This window comes from Hemitrygon akajei, chromosome 10, assembly GCF_048418815.1.
Source record: "Hemitrygon akajei chromosome 10, sHemAka1.3, whole genome shotgun sequence".
NCBI classification, from domain to species: domain Eukaryota; kingdom Metazoa; phylum Chordata; class Chondrichthyes; order Myliobatiformes; family Dasyatidae; genus Hemitrygon; species Hemitrygon akajei.
In genome coordinates, this window is record NC_133133.1 from 1,049,932 (window position 1) to 1,069,569 (window position 19,638).

At 43.6% G+C, this 19,638-nt stretch overlaps 1 protein-coding gene across 1 annotated transcript in view; it reads right to left on the reverse strand.

The window, feature by feature from the left end:
• Window positions 1–19,638, reverse strand: part of map7d3 (MAP7 domain containing 3) — a 152,740-nt gene that overhangs the window by 27,280 nt on the left and 105,822 nt on the right. Inside the window, exons 4-6 of the mRNA XM_073059857.1 lie at window positions 14,810–14,973; window positions 11,638–11,752; window positions 7,231–7,323 (exon numbers count right to left, since the gene is read on the reverse strand). Coding sequence (XP_072915958.1) covers window positions 7,231–7,323; window positions 11,638–11,752; window positions 14,810–14,973 — 372 coding nt within the window. The remainder of the gene's footprint in view (window positions 1–7,230; window positions 7,324–11,637; window positions 11,753–14,809; window positions 14,974–19,638) is intronic.

Here is a 19,638-nt window from a genome sequence, read left to right on the forward strand (position 1 = left end):
TAAAGGGCTCGTGAGATCATTGGCAGGGACAAATAAAAGGACGGGTAACTGAAGAGGAGCAGCCAGTGGTGTTAGTGGCTTAGGGTAGGAATGGAGCTTTGAGGCTTTGGCGAGCAAAGGCTGAGGATGAGCTTGTTCCAAGTGAGGTAAGGTCAGATAAATTCCTTTAATTAATTTAATTAACTTAGGAGTAGGTAATGGAGGCAGCAGTTAGGGCAGTCGAGTGCTCTGTATGCAGGATGTGGGAATCAGGGACAGCACTATTCTCCCTGATGACTACACCTGTAAAAGGTGCATCCAACTGCAGCTCCTGACAAACCAAGTTAGGGAGCTAGAGCTGGATGAACTTCGGACCATTTGTGAGGCAGAGGCAGAAATAGATAGGAATTTCAGGGAGATAGTCACCCCTAAAAGTCAGGAGGCAGGTAGCTGTGTGACTGTCAGGAGAGGGAAAGGGAATAGGCAGGAAGAGCAGAGCACCCCTGTGGCCATTCCCATCAACAATAAGTATACCGTTTTGGATACTGTTGGTGGGGACAACCTACTAGAAACAAGTTGTAGTGGTCGCATCTCTGGCACCAAGACTGGACCCTCAGCTCAGAAAGGAAGGAGGAAAAAGAGGAGAGCAGTAGTGATAGGAGATTCGATAATTAGGGGGACAGATAAGAGGTTCTGTGGGAGAGATCGAGAATCTCGGTTGGTCTGTTGCCTCCCAGGTGCCAGGGTCCGCGATATCTCAGATCGAGTTCTCAGTATTCTTAGGATGGAGGGTGAGCAGCCAGATGTCGTGGTCCATGTAGGAACCAATGACGTGGATAGGAAGGAGGAGGAAGTCCTGCAAAGAGAGCTTAAGGAGTTAGGTGCAAAGTTGAAAGAAAGGACCTCCAGGGTTTCAATCTCAGGCTTGCCCCCCCCCCCCCCCCCCCCATGCCATGTGCTAGTGAGGCTAGAAATAGGAAGATACTGCAGCTAAATATGTGGCTAAGGAGATGGAGCAGGAGGGAGGTCTTCCATGTTTCTGGACAATTGGGCTTTGTTCCAGGGAAGGTGGGACCTGTTCCGATGGGACGGTTTGCACCTGAACTGGTAGGGGACTATCATCCTTGTGGGTAGGTTAGCCAGTGCTGCTCCGGGAGTTTAAACTAGATTTGCAGGGGGAGGGGAACCAGAGTGTTAGAGCAGATGGTGAGGTGGAGGAGGATAAAGGTCATGCGAGGACTGCTTGTGTGGACAGAAATCAAAGGTTTGTATGTGATAGAAATGTTCTCAGGTGCCAAACTGAAGAGACTGGGGAAGAGACGTCTGGCTCTCAATTAGAGAAAGACAGGAGACAGCTCGTGAGGGAGGACAGGCAGGTGATAGAGAAGGGACGCGCTCAGACTGAAGGTTTGAGAAGTATCTTATTTTAACACAAGGAGTATTGTGAACAAAGAGGATGAGCTTAGAGCATGGATCAGTGATGTGGTGGCCATCACAGAGACTTGGATGGCTCAGGGACAGGAATGATTACTTCAAGTGCTAGGTTTTAGATGTTTCAGAAAGGACAGGGAGGGAGGCACTGTTGATCAGAGAGAGTGTCACGGCTGCAGAAGAGGTGGACGTCATGCAGGGATTGTATACAGATTCTCTGTGGGTGGAGGTCAGGGACAGGAAGGGGTCAATAACTTTACTGGGTGTTTTTTATAGTACGCCCTATAGTAACAGGGATATCGAGGAGCAGATAGGGAAACAGATCCTGGAAAGGTGTAATAATAACAGAGTTGTCATTATGGAAAATTTTAATTTCACAAATATAGATTGGCATCTCCCTAGACCAAGGGGTTTATATGGGATGGAGTTTGTTTGGTGTGTTCAGAAAGGTTTTTTGACACAACATGTAAATAAGCCTACAAGAGGAGAGGCTGTACTTGATTTGGTATTGGGAAATGAACCTGGTCAGGTGTCAGATCTCTCAATGGGAGAGCACTTTGGAGATAGTGATCATAATTCTATCTCCTTTACAATAGCACTGGAGAGAGATAGGAACAGACAAGTTAGAAAAGCGTTTAATTGGAGTAAGGGGAATTATGAGGCTATCAGGCAGGAAATTGGAAGCTTAAATTGGAAACAGATGTTCTCAAGGAAAAGTACGGAAGAAATGTTGCAAATGTTCAGGGAATATTTGTATGAAGTTCTGCATAGGTGCACTCCAATGAGACAGGGAAGTTATGGTAGGGTGCAGGAACCGTAGTGTACAAAGGCTGTAATAAGTCTGGTCAAGAAGAAAAGCTTACAAAAGGTTCAGAGAGCTGGGTAATGTTAGAGATCTAGTAGATTATAAGGCTAACAGGAAGGAGCTTAAGAGGAAATTTGGAGTCAGATGAGGCCATGAGAAGGCCTTGGCGGGCAGGATTAAGGAAAACCCCAAGGCATTCTACAAGTATGTGAAGAGCAAGAGGATAAGACATGAAAGAATAGGACCTATCAAGTATGACAGTGAGAAGAAAGTGTAAGAAAATACTTAAGAAAGAAATCAGGAGGGCTAAAAGAAGACATGAGGTTGCTTTGGCAGTCAGGGTAAAGGATAATCCTAAGAGCTTTACGGGTATGTTAAGAGCAAAAGGATAGTAAGGGATAAAATTGGTCATCCTGAAGATCAGAGTGGTCAGCTATGTATGGAACCAAAAGATATGGGGGAGATCTTAAATGGGTTTTTTGCATCTGTATTTACTAAGAAAACTGGAATGGAGTCTATGGAAACAAGGCAAACAAGTCGGGAGGTCATGGAACTTATACAGATTAAAGAGGAGGAGGTGCTTGCTGTCTTGAGGCAAATCAGAGTAGATAAATCCCTCGGGCCTTGAAGGAGACTAGTGCTGAAATTGCAGGGGCCCTGGCAGAAATATTTAAAATGTCAATATCCACGGGTCAGGTGCCAGAGGATTGGAGGATAGCTCATGTTGTTCTGTTGTTTAAAAAAAGGCTCAAAAAGTAAGCCGGGAAATTACAGGCCAGTAAGTTTGACATCGGTAGTAGGTAAATTATTGGAAGGAATACTAAGAGATAGGATCTACAAGTATTTGGATAGACAGGGACTTACTAGAAAAAGTCAGCATGGCTTTGTGCATGGTAGATCATGCTTAACCAATCTATTAGAGTTTTTCGAGGAAGTTACCAGGAAAGTGGATGAAGGGAAGGCAGTGGATGTTATATACAGTAAGGCCTTTGACAAGGTCCTGCAGGGGAGGTTAGTTAGGAAGATTCAGTCGCTAGGTATACATGGAGAGGTAGTAAATTGGATTAGACATTAGCTCAATGGAAGAAGCCAGTGAGTGATAGCGGAGGATTGCTACTCTGAGTGGAGGCCTGTGACAAGTGGTGTGCCACAGGGATCAGTGCTGGGTCCATTGTTATATGTCATCTATATCAATGATCTGGATGATAATGTGGCAAACTGGATCAGCAAATTTGCTGATAATACAAAGACTGGAGATGTAGTGGACAGTGAGGAAGGTTTTCAAAGCTTGCAGAGGGATTTGGACCGGTTGGAGGAATGGGCTGAAAAATGGCAGATGGAGTTTAATACAGACAAGTGTGAGATATTGCACTTTGGAAGGAAAAACCAAGGTAGAACATACAAGGTAAATGGTAGGGCACTGAGGAGTGCAGTAGAACAGAGGGATCTGAGAGTACAGATACAGGCAGTCCCCGGGTTATGTACGAGTTACGTTCCTGACTCCGTACTTAAGTCGGATTTGTACGTACGTTGGAACAAGTACATCCAGTATTACTTAGTGTCAGTCAAACGTTTGTCTTAGTAGATATTTTACCTTTCTATGCATACAAAACACTTAAGAAACGTATGTATTCCAATAATTAAACCACTGCGTTGCTTAGTAATAATTGTAGTTTTCATCGGGGCAGGGCCTTTCAAATGCTCCATTATTCTCACTTTATCCATTATCCTTTAAAATTGTTCCGATCGTTGACCGACTGTAGCCTAACGCTTTTCTAATGACCGATGGCGTTTCAACTCTTTCCAAACGCTTTATTATTTCCACTTTATTTTCAATTGCGATCACTTCCCGTCAACGGAACAGAAAAACTGTGGGCAGCGGGTCCCGAGCTCCGCCGGCTCTCGAGGTCCGCCGAGTCTTAAGGACCACCGCACACTGCCACGGAACAGAAACACTGCGGGCAGCAGGTCCCGAGGTCCACTGGGTCCTAACGACCACCGCACTGAGACAGGCTGAATGGGACAAGTGGGGGCTGTGCTGGGTTTGTGTATTTGATCATCCACAATATTCCATGTGGGAATTTAAACTGGAAGTGGCAGTGTTTTTTTTTACAAGGTTGAGTTGCAAACTCGATATCAACCCGGCACGGATGGTATGGGAGTCACTGGATCAACATCAACCCAGCACGGATGGTACGGGAGTCACTGGATCGACATCAACCCGGCACGGAAACCTCTGTTCTCCAGCTTGGCGCTGCTGTCACTGCGCCACCACCGACCGGAAAGGGGGGGGGGGGGGGGGGGGGGGGAGAGAGGGGGGCGGGGTCAGGGTGAATCTTACTAAGAAAATTTTAAGCCAAATACAAAGTTAAACACTCAACACAGTGTCAACGGCAACGACTTAAAATGGCGTCGGCGTCAGGATCTGACTTAAAATGGCAGACGGCGTTCTCCTTCCACGGTTCGTAAGTACAAGTTGTCTGTAAGTCGGCCATTCGTAACTCGAGGACTACCTGTACATAATTCCCTAAAATTAACGTCACAAGTAGATAGGGTCGTAAAGAGAGTTTTTGGTACATTGGCCTTTATAAATCAAAGTATTGAGTGTAAGAGTTGGAATGTAATGGTGAGGTTGTATAAGACATCGGTGAGACCGAATTTGGAGTATTGTGTGCAGTTTTGGTCACCTACTTACAAAAGGATATTAATAAGGTTGAAAGAGTGCAGAGAAGGTTTACTAGGATGTTACCGGGACTTGAGAAACTGAGTTACATAGAAAGGTTGAATAGGTTAGGACTTTATTCCCTGGAGCGTAGGAGAATGAGTGGTGATTTGATAGAGGTGTATAAAATTATGATGGGTATAGATACAGTGAATGCAAGCAGGCTTTTTCCACTGAGGCTAGGGGAGAAAAAAACCAGAGGTCATGGGTTAAGGGTGAAGGGGGGGAAAAGTTTAAAGGGAACATTGGGGGGGGGGCTTCTTCACGCAGGGAGAGGTGGGAGTGTGGAATGAGCTGCCCGATGAAGTGGTGAATGCGGGCTCATTTTTGACGTATAAGAAAAACTTGGACAGGTATATGGATGAGAGGTGTATGGAGGGATATAGGCCAAGGTGCAGGTCAGTAGGACTAGGTAGAAAAATGGTTCGGCACAGCCAAGAAGGGCCAAAAGGCCTGTTTCTATGCTGTAATGTTCTATGGTTCTATGGTCAGGGCATGAGGGATACCAGGGAGAGGCAGGAGATTGGGTCTGAGAAGAAAAATTAATCAGCCACGATGAAATGGCAGAGTAGACTCTATGGGCCAAATGGCCTAATTCTGCTCCTATATCTTATGGTCTTATTTCCAACACAGTGAAGTTCCAGTAGGGATTGGATTCTTGTGTGAGACGGACAGAGGAACGTGTGTAGTGCCCAGCCAGGAGTATGCTCACAACATACACACAATGTTGAAGGAACTTAGCAAGCCAGGTAGCACCTATGGAAAAGAATACAGTCAGCCTTTCACCAGGCAGGACTGGAGAAAAAAAGATGAGTAGTCAAGGAAGTTGGGGAGAGGGGAAGAAGAAACACAAGGTGATAGATGAATCTGGGTTTGGGGCCTGTTAAGTAAAGACCTGGGAAGTTGATTGGTGAAAGTGATGCAGGACTGGAGAAAGGGAAATTTGATGGGAGAGGATAGAGGCCATGGAGAAAAGAAAAGGCGGAAGAACACTGTCCTTGCATGGGTAAGGAGATAAGGTGAGAGAGGGAAATGGGAATGGGGAATGGTGAAGGAGGAGTGTCGGGAGAGCATTACTGGAAGTTTGAGAAATCGATTTTCATGCCATCAGGTTGGAAGCTACTTAGATGGAATATAAGATGTTAGTCCTCCAACCTGAGTGTAGCTCATCACAACAGAGACGGCGGCCATGGATTGACATGTCAGAATAGGAATGTTAAGTGGATTTAAATGGGTGGCCACTGGGAGATCCCGCTTTTTCTGGCAGGTGGAGTGTAGGTGCTCAGCAAAGCAAGTCTCCCATTCTACGTCAGGTCTCCCTGATGTATAGTAGGCACACCGGGGGCACCAGATACAGTTGATGACCCCAACAAAGTGTCACCTCACCTAGAAGGACTGTTTGGTAGTGAGGGAGGAAGTATAGGGGCAGGTCTAGCACTTATTCCGCTTGCAAGGATAAGAACAAGGAGGGAGATCATTGGGGAGGGACAAATGAATCGTGTAGGGAGTGATCCTGCAGAAAGCAGAAAATAGGGAAAGATGTGCTTGGTGGTGGGATCCTGTTGAAGATGGCTAAGTTATGGTGAATTACGTGCAGAACACGGAGGCTGGTAAGAACAAGAGGAGCCCTATCCCTGGTGGGGTGGTGGGAGGATGGGGTGAGGGCGGACATGCGCGAAATAGAAGAGATGCGGTTGAGGGCAGTGTTAATGGTGGAGGAAGGGAAGCAACTTTCTTTGAAGGAGGAGGACACCTCCTTAGTTTTGGAATATGGTCAGATTACTGCATGTCTAACCCTGCTCCAAAGAGACTATTTCAATGTCAGCACAATCTCTGTGCTAGTACTAGCCCCTACCTCCACCCAAGATCCACAATAAGAAGTTCACTGACCTCCCCTATCTTACATACCCATTCCAGGCTCAACTCAAGTGTTGTCCAGCACTATCTTACACCCTCAGAGGTGAGGATTCCATGTGTTGTAATCCTGAATGCTTCTGATCAAACGTACATTTCTGAAGCCATTTTTTGGTTAATGCACACAATGGCATTAGTGTGCTGTATATTTCTGCCAACAGCAGGGTGCAGATTTCAGTCAGTGCTTTCAGGATAAAATATCACTGTACAGTTCTTACCAATTAGATGCACATATCCAGGCCCAAGGGAAAGCAGCAAATACTACATGCTGACAGCGCTTGAGATTAGTTTCCCTTTTACAGCCACCACTAACGAAGTTAGTTTGCAACATTCATTAACATATTAAAGATCAGTAGTCATTCCAAACTTCTTCTAATACCAGAAGCATCTTCAGTGGAAGCCTTTGAGTCTGAGGAAGGAGGGGGGCACTCTGACAAACTGAGAGGTGGAGTTAAGGAACTGTCAAGTTCACCTAAGTAAAAGAGAATTAATAATTCAACAAAATGAGACCAGATAGACAACATCAATGAAAGCAAAAACTGGAAGCAAGGTAATTAGTAGTGAGAAGAACTAAACTAACACTATATATAACATAGACATTTACAGCACTTTACGGGCTCTTCGGCCCACAATGTTGTGCCGACCATGTAACCTATTTGAGAAACTGCCTGGAATTTCCCTACCACATAGTCCTCTATTTTTCTAAGCTCCATGTACCTATCTCTCTTAAAAGACCCTGTTGTATCCACGTCCACCATCGTCACCGGCAGTGCATTCTACACATCCACCACTCTCTGTGTGAAAAACTTACTCCTAACATCCTTCTTGTAACTACTTCCAAGCACCTTAAAACTACACCTCCTCATCTAAGCCATTTCAGCCCTGGAAAAAAACCTCTGGCTAGCCACACGATCAATGCCTCTCATCATCTTATATACCTCTATCAGGTCACCTCTCATCCTCCATCGCTCCAAAGAGAAAAGACCACGTTCACTCAACCTATTTTCATAAGCCATGCTCTCCAATCCAGGCAACACCCTTGTAAATCTCCTCTGCACTCTCTCTACAGTATCCACATCCTTCCTGTAGTGAGGTGACCAGAAATGAATAGAGTACTCCAAGTAGGGTCTAACTAAGCTCTTATATAGCTGTAACATTACCTCACAGCTCTTGAACTCAATCCCAAGGTGGATGAAGGCCAACACACTATACGCCTTCTTAACAAAACTGCTACCTTGTGCAGCAGCTTCGAGTGTCCTATCGACACAGACCCGAAGATCTCTCAGATCCTCCACACTGTCGAGAGTCTTAACATTAATATTATATTCTGCCTTCAAATTTGGCCCTTCCAAAATGAACCACTTCACACTTATCTGGGTTGAACTAAATCTGTCATTTCTCAGCCCGGTTCTGCTTCCTATCGATGTCCCACTGTAACTCTGACACCCCAAACCTTTGTCATCAGCAAACTTACTAACCCACCCTTCTATTTCTTCATCCAGGTCATTTATAATAATCAAACAGGAGGGGTCCCAGAACAGATCCCTGCAGCACACCACCGGTCACCGACCTCCATGCAGAATATAAACCATCTACAACCAACCTTTGCCTTCTGTGGGCAAGCCAATTCTGGATCCACAAAGCAAGGTCTCCTTGGATTCTGAATAAGCCTTGCATGGGGACCCTTATCAAATGCCTTACTGAAATCTATATAGTGCTCTACCTTCATCAATGTGTTTTGTTACATCCTCAAGTAATTCAATCAGGCTCTTAAGGCATGACCTGCCCTTGACAAAGCCATGCTGACTATCCCTAATCAGATTATGTCTCTCCAAATGCTCATAAATCCTGCCTCTCAGGATCTTCTCTAACAACTTGCCTACCACTGAAACAAGATTCACTGGTCTATAATTTCCTGGTTTATTCCTACTCTCTTTCGTGAACAAAGGAACAACATTTGCAATCCTTCAATCCTCCGTAATTTCTCCTGTCCCTATTGATGGCGCGAAGATTATCACCAGAGGCTCAGCAATCTCCTCCCTCGCTTCCCACAGTAATATGGGATATACCTTGTCTGGTCCCGGAGACCTATCTAACTTACTGCTTTTCAAAAGCTCCAGCATATCCTCTTTCTTCATGTCTATATGCTCAAGCATTTCAGTCTGCTGTAAATTATCCCCACAATACCAAGGTCCTTTCCCCGGTGAATACTGAAGCAAAGTATTCATTAAGCACCTCTGCTACTTCCTCCGACTCCATGCACATGCTTCCACTGTCGCACCTGATTGATCTTATTCTTACACGGCTCATCCTCTTGCTCTTCACATATTTGTAGAATGCCTTGGGGTTTTCCTTAATCCTGCTCGCCAAGGCCTTCTCAAGGCCCCTTCTAGCTCTTTTAACTTCATTCTTAATCTTCCTCCTGGCAACCCTGTAACTTTCTAGAACTCTATCAGTATCTAGTTTCTTGAACCTTTTGTAAGCTGTTCTTTTCTGGCAACATAACGTTTGTGACGCTGATCTAGGGATTATTTTCCAATCCATTGACAATTCCATTTAATGTCACTGCGACCATCACCTCCCTACTCATTTCTTTGGGGACCTACAGAAAAAGATTTAGCCTCCCCATTGCTAATCACTATCAGTAAATAATTATCAACAATTCTCAAGAATTAATTAACAATTTGTTTTCTTTTAATTGTTTACTCTGTAAATAGTGTAAAATTAATGTTCAATTTATGCTGTCCTTGTGGATGTTGCTTTTCTATGTGCTTATGAGCTGCTGTGCTGCAAGTAAGTTTCTCCTTCTACCTGTACATACTCGTATTTGTGATTCCGACAATAAACTTGACCCTGACTTTTACTTGGTAATGTCTCTCCTCCTTGCAAATGTCACTGCATGTGCTTTCTTGTACATTGCTGAAGTTGTACTGAGACATGTTTGGTTTGTGGATAGAGATAAAGGAGGCTCCAGAACAGTTACAACAGACAGGAATAAAAATAATCCAAGTTGTTTAATATAAGTTCAAAGTTCAAAATAAATTTATTTATCAAAGTACATATAACCATGTGCAACCTGGAGATTCATTTTCTTGCAAGCATACACAGTAAATACAAGAAGCACAACAGAATCAATGAACAACCGCACCCATCAGGACGGACAAACAACCAATGCCCAAAAGACAACAAACTGTGCAAACACAAAAGAAAAAAAATACAAATAAATAAATAAACAATAAATATTGAGACCATGAGACGAAGAGTCCTTGAAAGTGAGCCCACAGGTTGTGGGAACATTTCAATGATGGAACAAGGGAAGTTGAGTGAAATTATCCCCACTCATTGAGAGATGATAACTGTTTCTGAACCCAGTGGCGTGAGTCCTGAGGCTCCTGTACCTTCTTCCTGATGGCAGCCAGCAAGAAGAGAATATGTGCTGGGTGGTGAGGGTCCATGATGATAGATTCTGCTCTCCAGCGACAGCATTTGCTCGGTAGATGTGCTCAATGGTGGGGAGAGCTGGGCAGAAATTCATTACTTTTTGTAGGATTTTCTGTTCAAGGGCATTGGTGTTTCCGTATCAGGCTATGGATATACTCTCTACCACACATCTATCGAATTTTGTCAAAGTTTTAGATGTCATGCTGAATCTTCACAAACTTCTAAGGAAGTAGATGCCCTTACTGTACCCAGGACTGATCCTCTGGAATAATAAAACTGAAGAATTTAAAGTTGCAGACGCTCTCTACTTCTGATCCCCCGATGAGAAAGATCATGGGCCTCCAGATTCCTCCAAAGTCAAAAAATCAGCTCCTTGGTCTTGCTGACATTGAATGAGATATTGTTGTTGTGGCATCGCTTAGCCAGATTTTCAATCTCCCTCCTATATGCTCTCATTACTTTTGATTTAACAATAGTGGTGTCATCAGCAAACTTAAGTATGGCATTGGACCACTGCTTAGCTACATGGTCATAAGTATAAAGCAAGTAGAGCAGGGGCTAAGCATACATCCTTGTGGTGCATCTGTGTTGAGAGAGATTATGAAAGGGATGTTGTTGCCATTCTGAAATAACTGGGGTCTGCAAATGAGGAAATTGAGGATCTAGTTGCACAAGGAGGTATTGAGGCCAAGGTCTTGAAGCTTATCGATTAGGTTTGAGGGAATGATAGCACCGAATGCTGATCTGTAGTCAATAAAGAGCATCCTGGTGTATGCATCTTTGCTGTCCAGATGTTCCAGGGTTGAGTGAAGACTCAATGAAATAGTATCTGGTGTGGACCTGTTGTGACGGTAGACAAATCGGAGCGGATCTAAGTTGCTTTTCAGGCATGAGTTAATATGTTCATCGTCTACCACTCAAAGCACTTCATCACAGTGGATGTTAAGTGCTACTGAACGATGGTCATTGAGGAATTATTAAGGAAGAGATTAAGCAATGACATTTCTGAAGGTGAGAAAACTTTCAAAGTTATTACCTGTTTTCAGTAAATGAACATTTTCATGTAATATCATAGGAATATTAGAGTTAAGGAATGGAGGATTTTTCTGCAACTACACAGATAGATTTCCCTCTGATTACTTACTTACATTCACCCTGGCCAAGAACAAATGTTCCCTTTGTATTCCAAATGTTTTTGAGAGCTAAACATACTATGTAAACCAAATTCATATTACTGGCTGTGAGTCTAACATGGTACAAGACATTGAGGTTATTTGTACATCTGGCAAAAGAAATACTGAAGCAGCATTTTCCCTAGAGGTACCTGTATAAGAGGGGCATTTACCATTGGGGTTTTCCTTCTCCGTTGACACAGCTCCTCCCCAGGACCACCTTTTCTGTCTCTGCTCTAAACGCTGGCTCCGTTCTATGGTGCGTCGCATCACAGCCTCATACCGTTCCTATTGCAGTTTCAAAAAGGAGAAAAAGAGCACAAGCTGACAAGTTTCACTTGTGAATTATTTTGTTAAGAATCCCCTTCCAGAACTGCGTGACTGTCACAGGTTTTCAAACTGCTGTGGTAGAACATAGGAATGTAGAACCTTCCACTACAGGAACACATCTTCAGTCCACAATGATGGCAATTTAAACTAATCCCACCTACTGTACATAGTCTCTATCCTTCCATCCCCTGTATGTGCCTCATGTTCATGAGTCTAAATGCCTCTTAAAGGCTGCTCTCATACCTACTTCCACCACATCCCGTTCCGGGCACCTACCACTGTGTGAAAAATATTTGCTTCAAATCTCCTTTCAATGTCATCCTTCTCACCTTAAAGTAACATTGCTACACTGGGATAAAGATGCTGAACATGTCTCTCAGAATTTCTGTCAGGTCCTCTCTCAGCTACTGCTGAGAAAGTAATCCAAATTTATCTGACTTCTTAAAGCACACATACACTCTAATCCAGACAACGTTCTTGTGAACTGCTTCTGCACCTTCTCCAAAGCCTCCACATTGTTCCTGTACTGCAGCAACTGGAACTCCAATACTCCAAATGTGGCCCAACAAACTTTCATATAGTTTGCCAGCTTTTATGCCCAATGCTTCAACAATGAAGTACCTCTGTTATCAATTTCAGGGAGCTATGAATTTGCACTCCAAGATTGCTCTCTGTACATCTTCAAAGGTGCAAAACCTCACATCTGTCCAGGTAAAATTCAATCAGCCATTTCTCCTGCACTTATGACAGTGTTTCACACTCTTCACAACTCCAGGAATCTGTCTCATCTGCAGTTGCCCTCCAACATCTGAGGTCTCAGTTCTGATCCTTGTGCATCATCACTGGTCACAGACCTCCAGTCAGAACAACACTTGTCTATCACTAACCCTCTATCTATGGTCTTCTATGGCCAAACCAATGTTAAACTCTGCCAAGTGTTCATGGATCCACACGTGGCTTAATATTCTGAATCACCCTAACAACAGAGAACTTGGTGAATGCTTTAGTAAAGATCATGTAAAATATTCACTGCCTTACCTTCATCAATCACCTCATCTCCTCTTCAAAAAAAAAACTTACAGCTCCAATCTGCTAATTAAATTTGCTGACGATAGTACACTGATTGGCCTACAGAGGAAAAAGTCATCACCCTGACACAGAGGTGTCAAGAAAACAATCTTTCCCTCAATGTTTCAAATTCAAAGAAGATGGTTGTGGATTAAAGGAGGAATGGAGACAGGGTAACCCCTATTGACATCAATGGATTTGGGGTTGAGAGGGTGAACAGCTTTAAGTTCCTCGGCTTACACATCACTGAGGGTCTCACATGGTCTGTACATACCGGATGTATGGTGTAAAAAGCACAACAGCGCCTCTATTACCTCAAATGGTTGAAGAAGTTTGGCATGAGTCTCCAAATCCTAAGGACTTTCTACAGGGGCACAATTGAGAGCATCCTGACTGGCTGCATAACTGCCTGGTATGGGAACTGTATTTCCCTCAATCGCAGGACTCTGTGGAGAGTGGTGCAGACAGCCCAGTGCATCTGTAGATGTTAACTTACCACTATTCAGGACATTTACAGAGACAGGTACATAAAAAGGGCCTGAAGGATCATTGGGGACCCGAGTCACCCCAACCATAAACTGTTCAAGCTGCTACCATCCAGGAAACAGTACCACAGCATTAAAGCCAGGACCAAGAGGCTCCAGGACAGCTTCTTCCACCAGGCCATCAGACTGATTAATTCACACTGATACAACTGTATTTCTATGTTACATTGACTGTCCTGCTGTACATAATATTTATTACAAATTACTATAAATTGCACATTGCACATTCAGACGGAGATGTAATGTAAAGATTTTTACTCATATATGTGAAGGATGTAAGAAAAAAGTCAATTCAATTTAATCATTCATTAGACACGACCTCCACACATGGTCATTCTGTCTATTATTAATAAGTTCACACTTCTCCAAATGCTAATAAATACATTCCCCAAGAATCTTCAATAATTTCTCTGCCAGTGATGTAATACTGACGTACTATTTGCTGGATTATTCCTATTGCCCTTTTTAAATCCCTTTATAAATCAAAGCATTGAGTACAGAAGTTGGGATGTAATGTTAAAATTGTACAAGGCATTGGTAAGGCCAAATTTGGAATATTGTGTACAGTTCTGGTCACCGAATTATAGGAAAGATATCAATAAATTAGAGAGAGTGCAGAGATGATTTACTAGGATGTTACCTGGGTTTCAGCACTTAAGTTACAGAGAAAGGTTGAACAAGTTAGGTCTCTATTCATTGATGCGTAGAAGGTTGAGGGGGGATTTGATCGAGGTATTTAAAATTTTGAGAGGGATAGATAGAGTTGACGTGAATAGGCTGTGCCCATTGAGAGTAGGGGAGATTCAAACGAGAGGACATGATTTGAGAGTTAGGGGGCAAAAGTTTAAGGGAAACACGAGGGGGTATTTCTTTACTCAGAGAGTGATAGCTGTGTGGAATGAGCTTCCTGTAGAAGTAGTAGAGGCCAGTTCAGTTGTGTCATTTAAGGTAAAATTGGATAGGTATATGGACAGGAAAGGAGTGGAGGGTTATGGGCTGAGTGCGGGTAGGTGGGACTAGGTGAGATTAAGAGTTCGGCATGGACTAGGAGGGCCGGAATGGCCTGTTTCCGTGCTGTGATTGTTATATGGTTATATATATGGTTAAAGGAAGGACCAACAACGACTATTCTCCAGTCCTACGGGTCCACATCTGTGGTTAAAATGGATACAAAAATCTCTGTCAAGGCTCCAGCAATTTCCTCTTTCTCACACAATTATTGGGATAGATCCTATCAGACCTTGTAGACTTACCCACATTAATGTTGAGACGAAGGGGCTCATAGGAACATTCTGCAAAATGGGCACTGAGGGAGCTGGAAGGCAGGAGGTATAGTACGGGGTAGTTATGACAGTAGTGATTCTTGGCCTCATTGAGACAACCCCCCACATCTCTGCCTCACCTTTTCTTCTTCTTGCTTCTGTTTTCTCTTTTCCTCCACTGCTACTCGCTTCTGCTGCTCCTTCTGCCGTTGTTCCTCCAACTTCCTCTGTCGCTCTTCCACTTGCTTTTCGTACTGAAGTCGCGCTTTCTTTTCTTTTTCTAGCAACTGATACTCTTTTGCAGCTGTTGGTGTAAGATTACAGCAAGATGATTTATTAATGAACACACCACAAAGTACAGAGGGATAAGGGCCAAACATAAGCAAACAGGTCTAGCTTAGATGGCAATCTTGGTGCACTTGGACCAGTTGAACCGAATGGTCTGCTTCTGTGCTGTAATAATCTATAGCATCAGTGGAGTGGAATTATAAGATAATGCTCTCATTGATGAGACCAATGCCACACAGAGACATTCCACAACTGCTACTATTTTCATCCATTTTGTGATTTTACTAACAGCAAATATGCCAAGGTTTTATGGGATGTTATTAAACTAAACTGGACAATGCCATAAATGGGCTGATTACTGAGTGCTCAGCACAGACAATGGCCTTTTGGTCCACCATCCAGGATGACCATCAAACATCATCTGCACTAATCCTATTCACCAGTATCTGCTCCACAGCTTTGGCAATTCCAGTGCTCATCCACAAACTACTTAAATGTTGTGAGACTACATGACCCCATTACCCCTCAGACTGCAACCATCCTCTTGGTGATGAAGTTCTTCAGATCTCCTCTAAGCTTATCCCTCAACCAATATCTATGTCTTCTAGTTTTAGAATGCCTTCTTATGGAAAAGACATTCCAATACTTACCGTCTCTATATCCCTCAATTTTGATTCTGTTAGGTTCTCCCTCAACCTCCTTCACTTGAAGGAGAACAAGCCCAGCTTCTCCAGTCCTTGTCATAACTAAAACACTACAGTCCAAGCACCTTCCTGGTGAATCTCCTCTGTATTCCTCCCCCCAGCACCAGCAAATCTTTCCCAAGTTTGACAACGAGAACTGTGTACAATAATTCAGCTGTGGCCAGAACAATATTTCAAAAAGTTTATCAAGAGCTTCCTGTTATTACATACTGTACCCTGTCCAGACGAACCCTCCTTACCACAATAATTAGATTGCTTTTTTGAAGTAGCAACCAAGAAGGTCAATGAGGGCAAGGCAGTAGACATGCTGTATATGGAATTCATAAGACCACAGGTTCCACATGTTAGGCTGCTGTGGAAATTTGAATCACATGGGATCCAGGGACAGATAGCTAACTGCATATGGAATTTGCTTGATGGTAGGATGTGAAGGATAGGGTGAGAGGTTGGTTTTCAGACTGGAGGCCTGTGACTAGTGATGTTCACCTGTGACTGGTGCTAGGTGTATTGCTGTTATCATTTATATCAATGAGTTAGATGAGCATGTACTACAAAGCATTATTAATAAGGTTGCAAACAAAACTAAGAGACATTGTTCACAGTGAAGATAGTTATCAGGATTTTCAGATGGATCTTGCTCAGCTGGGTAAGTGGGCATACAGAGTTTAATAGGGATAAGTCTGAGGTGTTGGTGCAAGGTAAATCTCAACAAAGTGGGCTTTTAAATTATAGAGACAAAAGACTACAGTTGCTGAACACAGGTTGCTCCAAATTGTGTAGGGAGTCAGTAACTTTAAGTACCCCAGTGTTAATAGACAGTAGGTGCAGGAAACTGTGATCATGGCTGATTATACACAATCAGTACCCCGTTCCTGCCCTCTCCCCATATCCCTTGACCCCGCTATCTATAAGAGCTCTATCTAACTCTCTCTTGAGTGCATCCAGAGACTTGGCCTCCACTGCCTTCTGGGGCAGAGCATTCCACATATCCACATATCCACCACTCTCTGGGTGAAAAAAATTTTCCGCATCTTTGTTCTAAATGGCCTACCCCTTATTCTTAAACTGTGGCCTCTAGTTCTGGACTTGCCCATCAGCGGGAACATGCTTCCTGCCTCCAGTGTGTCCAATCCCTTAATAATCTTATGTTTCAATCAGATCCCCTCTCATCCTTCTAAATACCAGTGTCTACAAGCCCAGTTGCTCCAATCTTTCAACATATGACAGTCCCGTCATTCCGGGAATTAACCTTGTGAACCTACGCTGCACTCCCTCAATAGCAAGAATGTCCTTCCTCAAATTTGGAGACCAAAACTGCACACAATACTCCAGGTGGGGTCTCACCAGGGCCCTGTACAGCTGCAGAAGGACCTCTTTACTCCTATACTCAATTCCTCTTTTATAACAAGCCAGCATGCCATTAGCTTTCTTCACTGCCTGCTGTACCTGCATGCTTGCTTTCATTGACTGATGTACAAGAACACCTAGATCTCGTTGTACTTCCCCTTTTCCTAACTTGACTCCATTTAGATAGTAATCTGCCTTCCTGTTCTTGCCACCAAAGTGGATAACCTCACATTTATCCACATTAAACTGCATCTGCCATACATTTGCCCACTCACCCAACCTGTCCAAGTCACCCTGCATTCTCATAACATCCTCCTGACATTTCACACTGCCACCCAGCTTTGTGTCATCAGTAATCCCTTCATCTAAATCATTAATGTATATTGTAAACAGCTGCAGTCCCAGCACCGAACCTTGCAGTACCCCACTGGTCACAGCCTGCCATTCCCAAAGGGACCCGTTAATCGCTACTCTTTGTTTCCTGTCAGCCAGCCAATTTTCAATCCATGTCAGTACTCTGCCCCCAATACCATGTGCCCTAATTTTGCCCACTAATCTCCTATGTGGGACTTTATCAAAAGCTTTCCGGAAGTCCAGGTACACTACATCCACTGGCTTGCCCTTGTCCATTTTCATAGTTACATCCTCAAAAAACTCCAGAAGATTAGTCAAGCAGGATTTTCCCTTCAGAAATCCATGCTGACTCGGACTGATCCTTCTACTGCTATCCAAATGTGTCGTAATTTCCTCTTTTATAATTGACTCCAGCATCTTTCCCACCACTGACGTCAGGCTAACCGGTCTATAATTCCCTGTTTTCTCTCTCCCTCCTTTCTTGAGAAGTGGGACAACATTAGCCACTCTCCAATCAGCAGGAACTGTTCCTGAATCTATAGAACATTGGAAAATGATTGCCAATGCGTCCATGATTTCTAGAGCCACCTCTTTAAGTACCCTGGGATGCAGATCATCAGGTCCCAGGGACTTATCAGCCTTCAGACTCAACAGTCTATCCAACACCGTTTCTTGCGTAATATAAATTTCCTTCAGTTCATCCTTTATCCTAGTTCCTTTGGCCACTATTACATCTGGGAGATCGTTTGTGACTTCCCTAGTGAAGACAGATCCAAAGTACCTGTTCAACTCATCTGCCATTTCCTTGTTCCCCATAATAAATTCACCCATTTCTGTCTTCAATGGCCCAATTTTGGTCTTAACTATTTTTTTGCTATTCACGTACCTAAAGAAGCTTTTACTATCCTCCTTTATATTCTTGGCTAGTTTACCTTCGTACCTCATTTTTTCTTGACGTATTGCCTTTTTTGTTATCTTCTGTTGCTCTTTAAAAGCTTCCCAGTCCTCCGGTTTCCCACTCATCTTTGCTATGTTATACTTCTCTTTTATTTTTATACTGCCCTTTACTTCCCTCGTCAGCCACGGCCGCCCCTTACTCCCCTTAGGATCTTTCTTCCTCTTTGGAATGAACCGATCCTGTACCTTCTGCATTATTCCCAGAAATACCTGCCATTTTTGTTCCACTGTCTTCCCTGCTAGGGTATTGTTCCATTGAACTTTGGCCAGCTCCTCCCTCATAGCTCCATAGTTCCCTTTGTTCAACTGTAATACTGACACATCCGATTTTCCCTTCTCCTTCTCAAATTGTAGGTTAAAACATATATTATGGTCACTACCTCCTAATGGTTCCTTTACCTCGAGGTCCCTGATCAACTCCGGTTCATTGCACAACACTATATCTAGAATTGCCTTCTCCCTGGTAGGCTCCAGTACAAGCTGTTCTAAGAATCCATCTCGAAGGCACTCCACAAACTCCCTTTCTTGGGGTCCAGTACCATTCTGATTCTCCCAGTCTACCTGCATGTTGAAATCCCCCATGACAACTGTATCATTACCTTTGCGACATGCCAATTTTAACTCTTCATTCAACTTACACCCTACATCCAGACTGCTGTTTGGGGGCCTGTAAATAACTCCCATTAGGGTCTTTCTACCCTTAGAATTTCTCAGTTCTATCCATACTGACTCTACATCCCCAGATTCTATGTCCCCCCTCGCAAGGGACTGAATATTATTCCTCACCAGCAGAGCCACCCCACACCCCACACCCCACCCCACACCCTCTGCCAATCAGTCTGTCCGTGTTACTATTTTGGAGGACCTGTGCTGGGCCCAGCACCTAAGTGTTATTACACAGAAGGCACAGCAGTACCTCTACTTCCTTAGGAGTTTGTGGAGATTCGGCATGACATCCAAAACTTTGACAAACTTCTTATGTAGTAGAAAGTATATTAAAACACCTATGACTTTGAACGGAAAATCCTACATAAAGTACTGGAAACAGCACAGTACATCACAGTAAACCCCTACCCATCATTGAGCACATCTACATGAAATACTGTCAGAGGAAAGTAGCATCCATCATCAGAGACCCCACCACCAAGGACATGCTCTCTTCTTGCTGGTGCCATGAGTCTCTTAAACCTATAGGGATAATTTCACTTGCTCTATCACTGAATGTTCTGGCGACTTATGGACTCACTTTCGAGGACTCTCCATCACAAGTTCTCCACATTTATTGCTTATTTACTCATTATTATTTCTTTCTTTTTGTA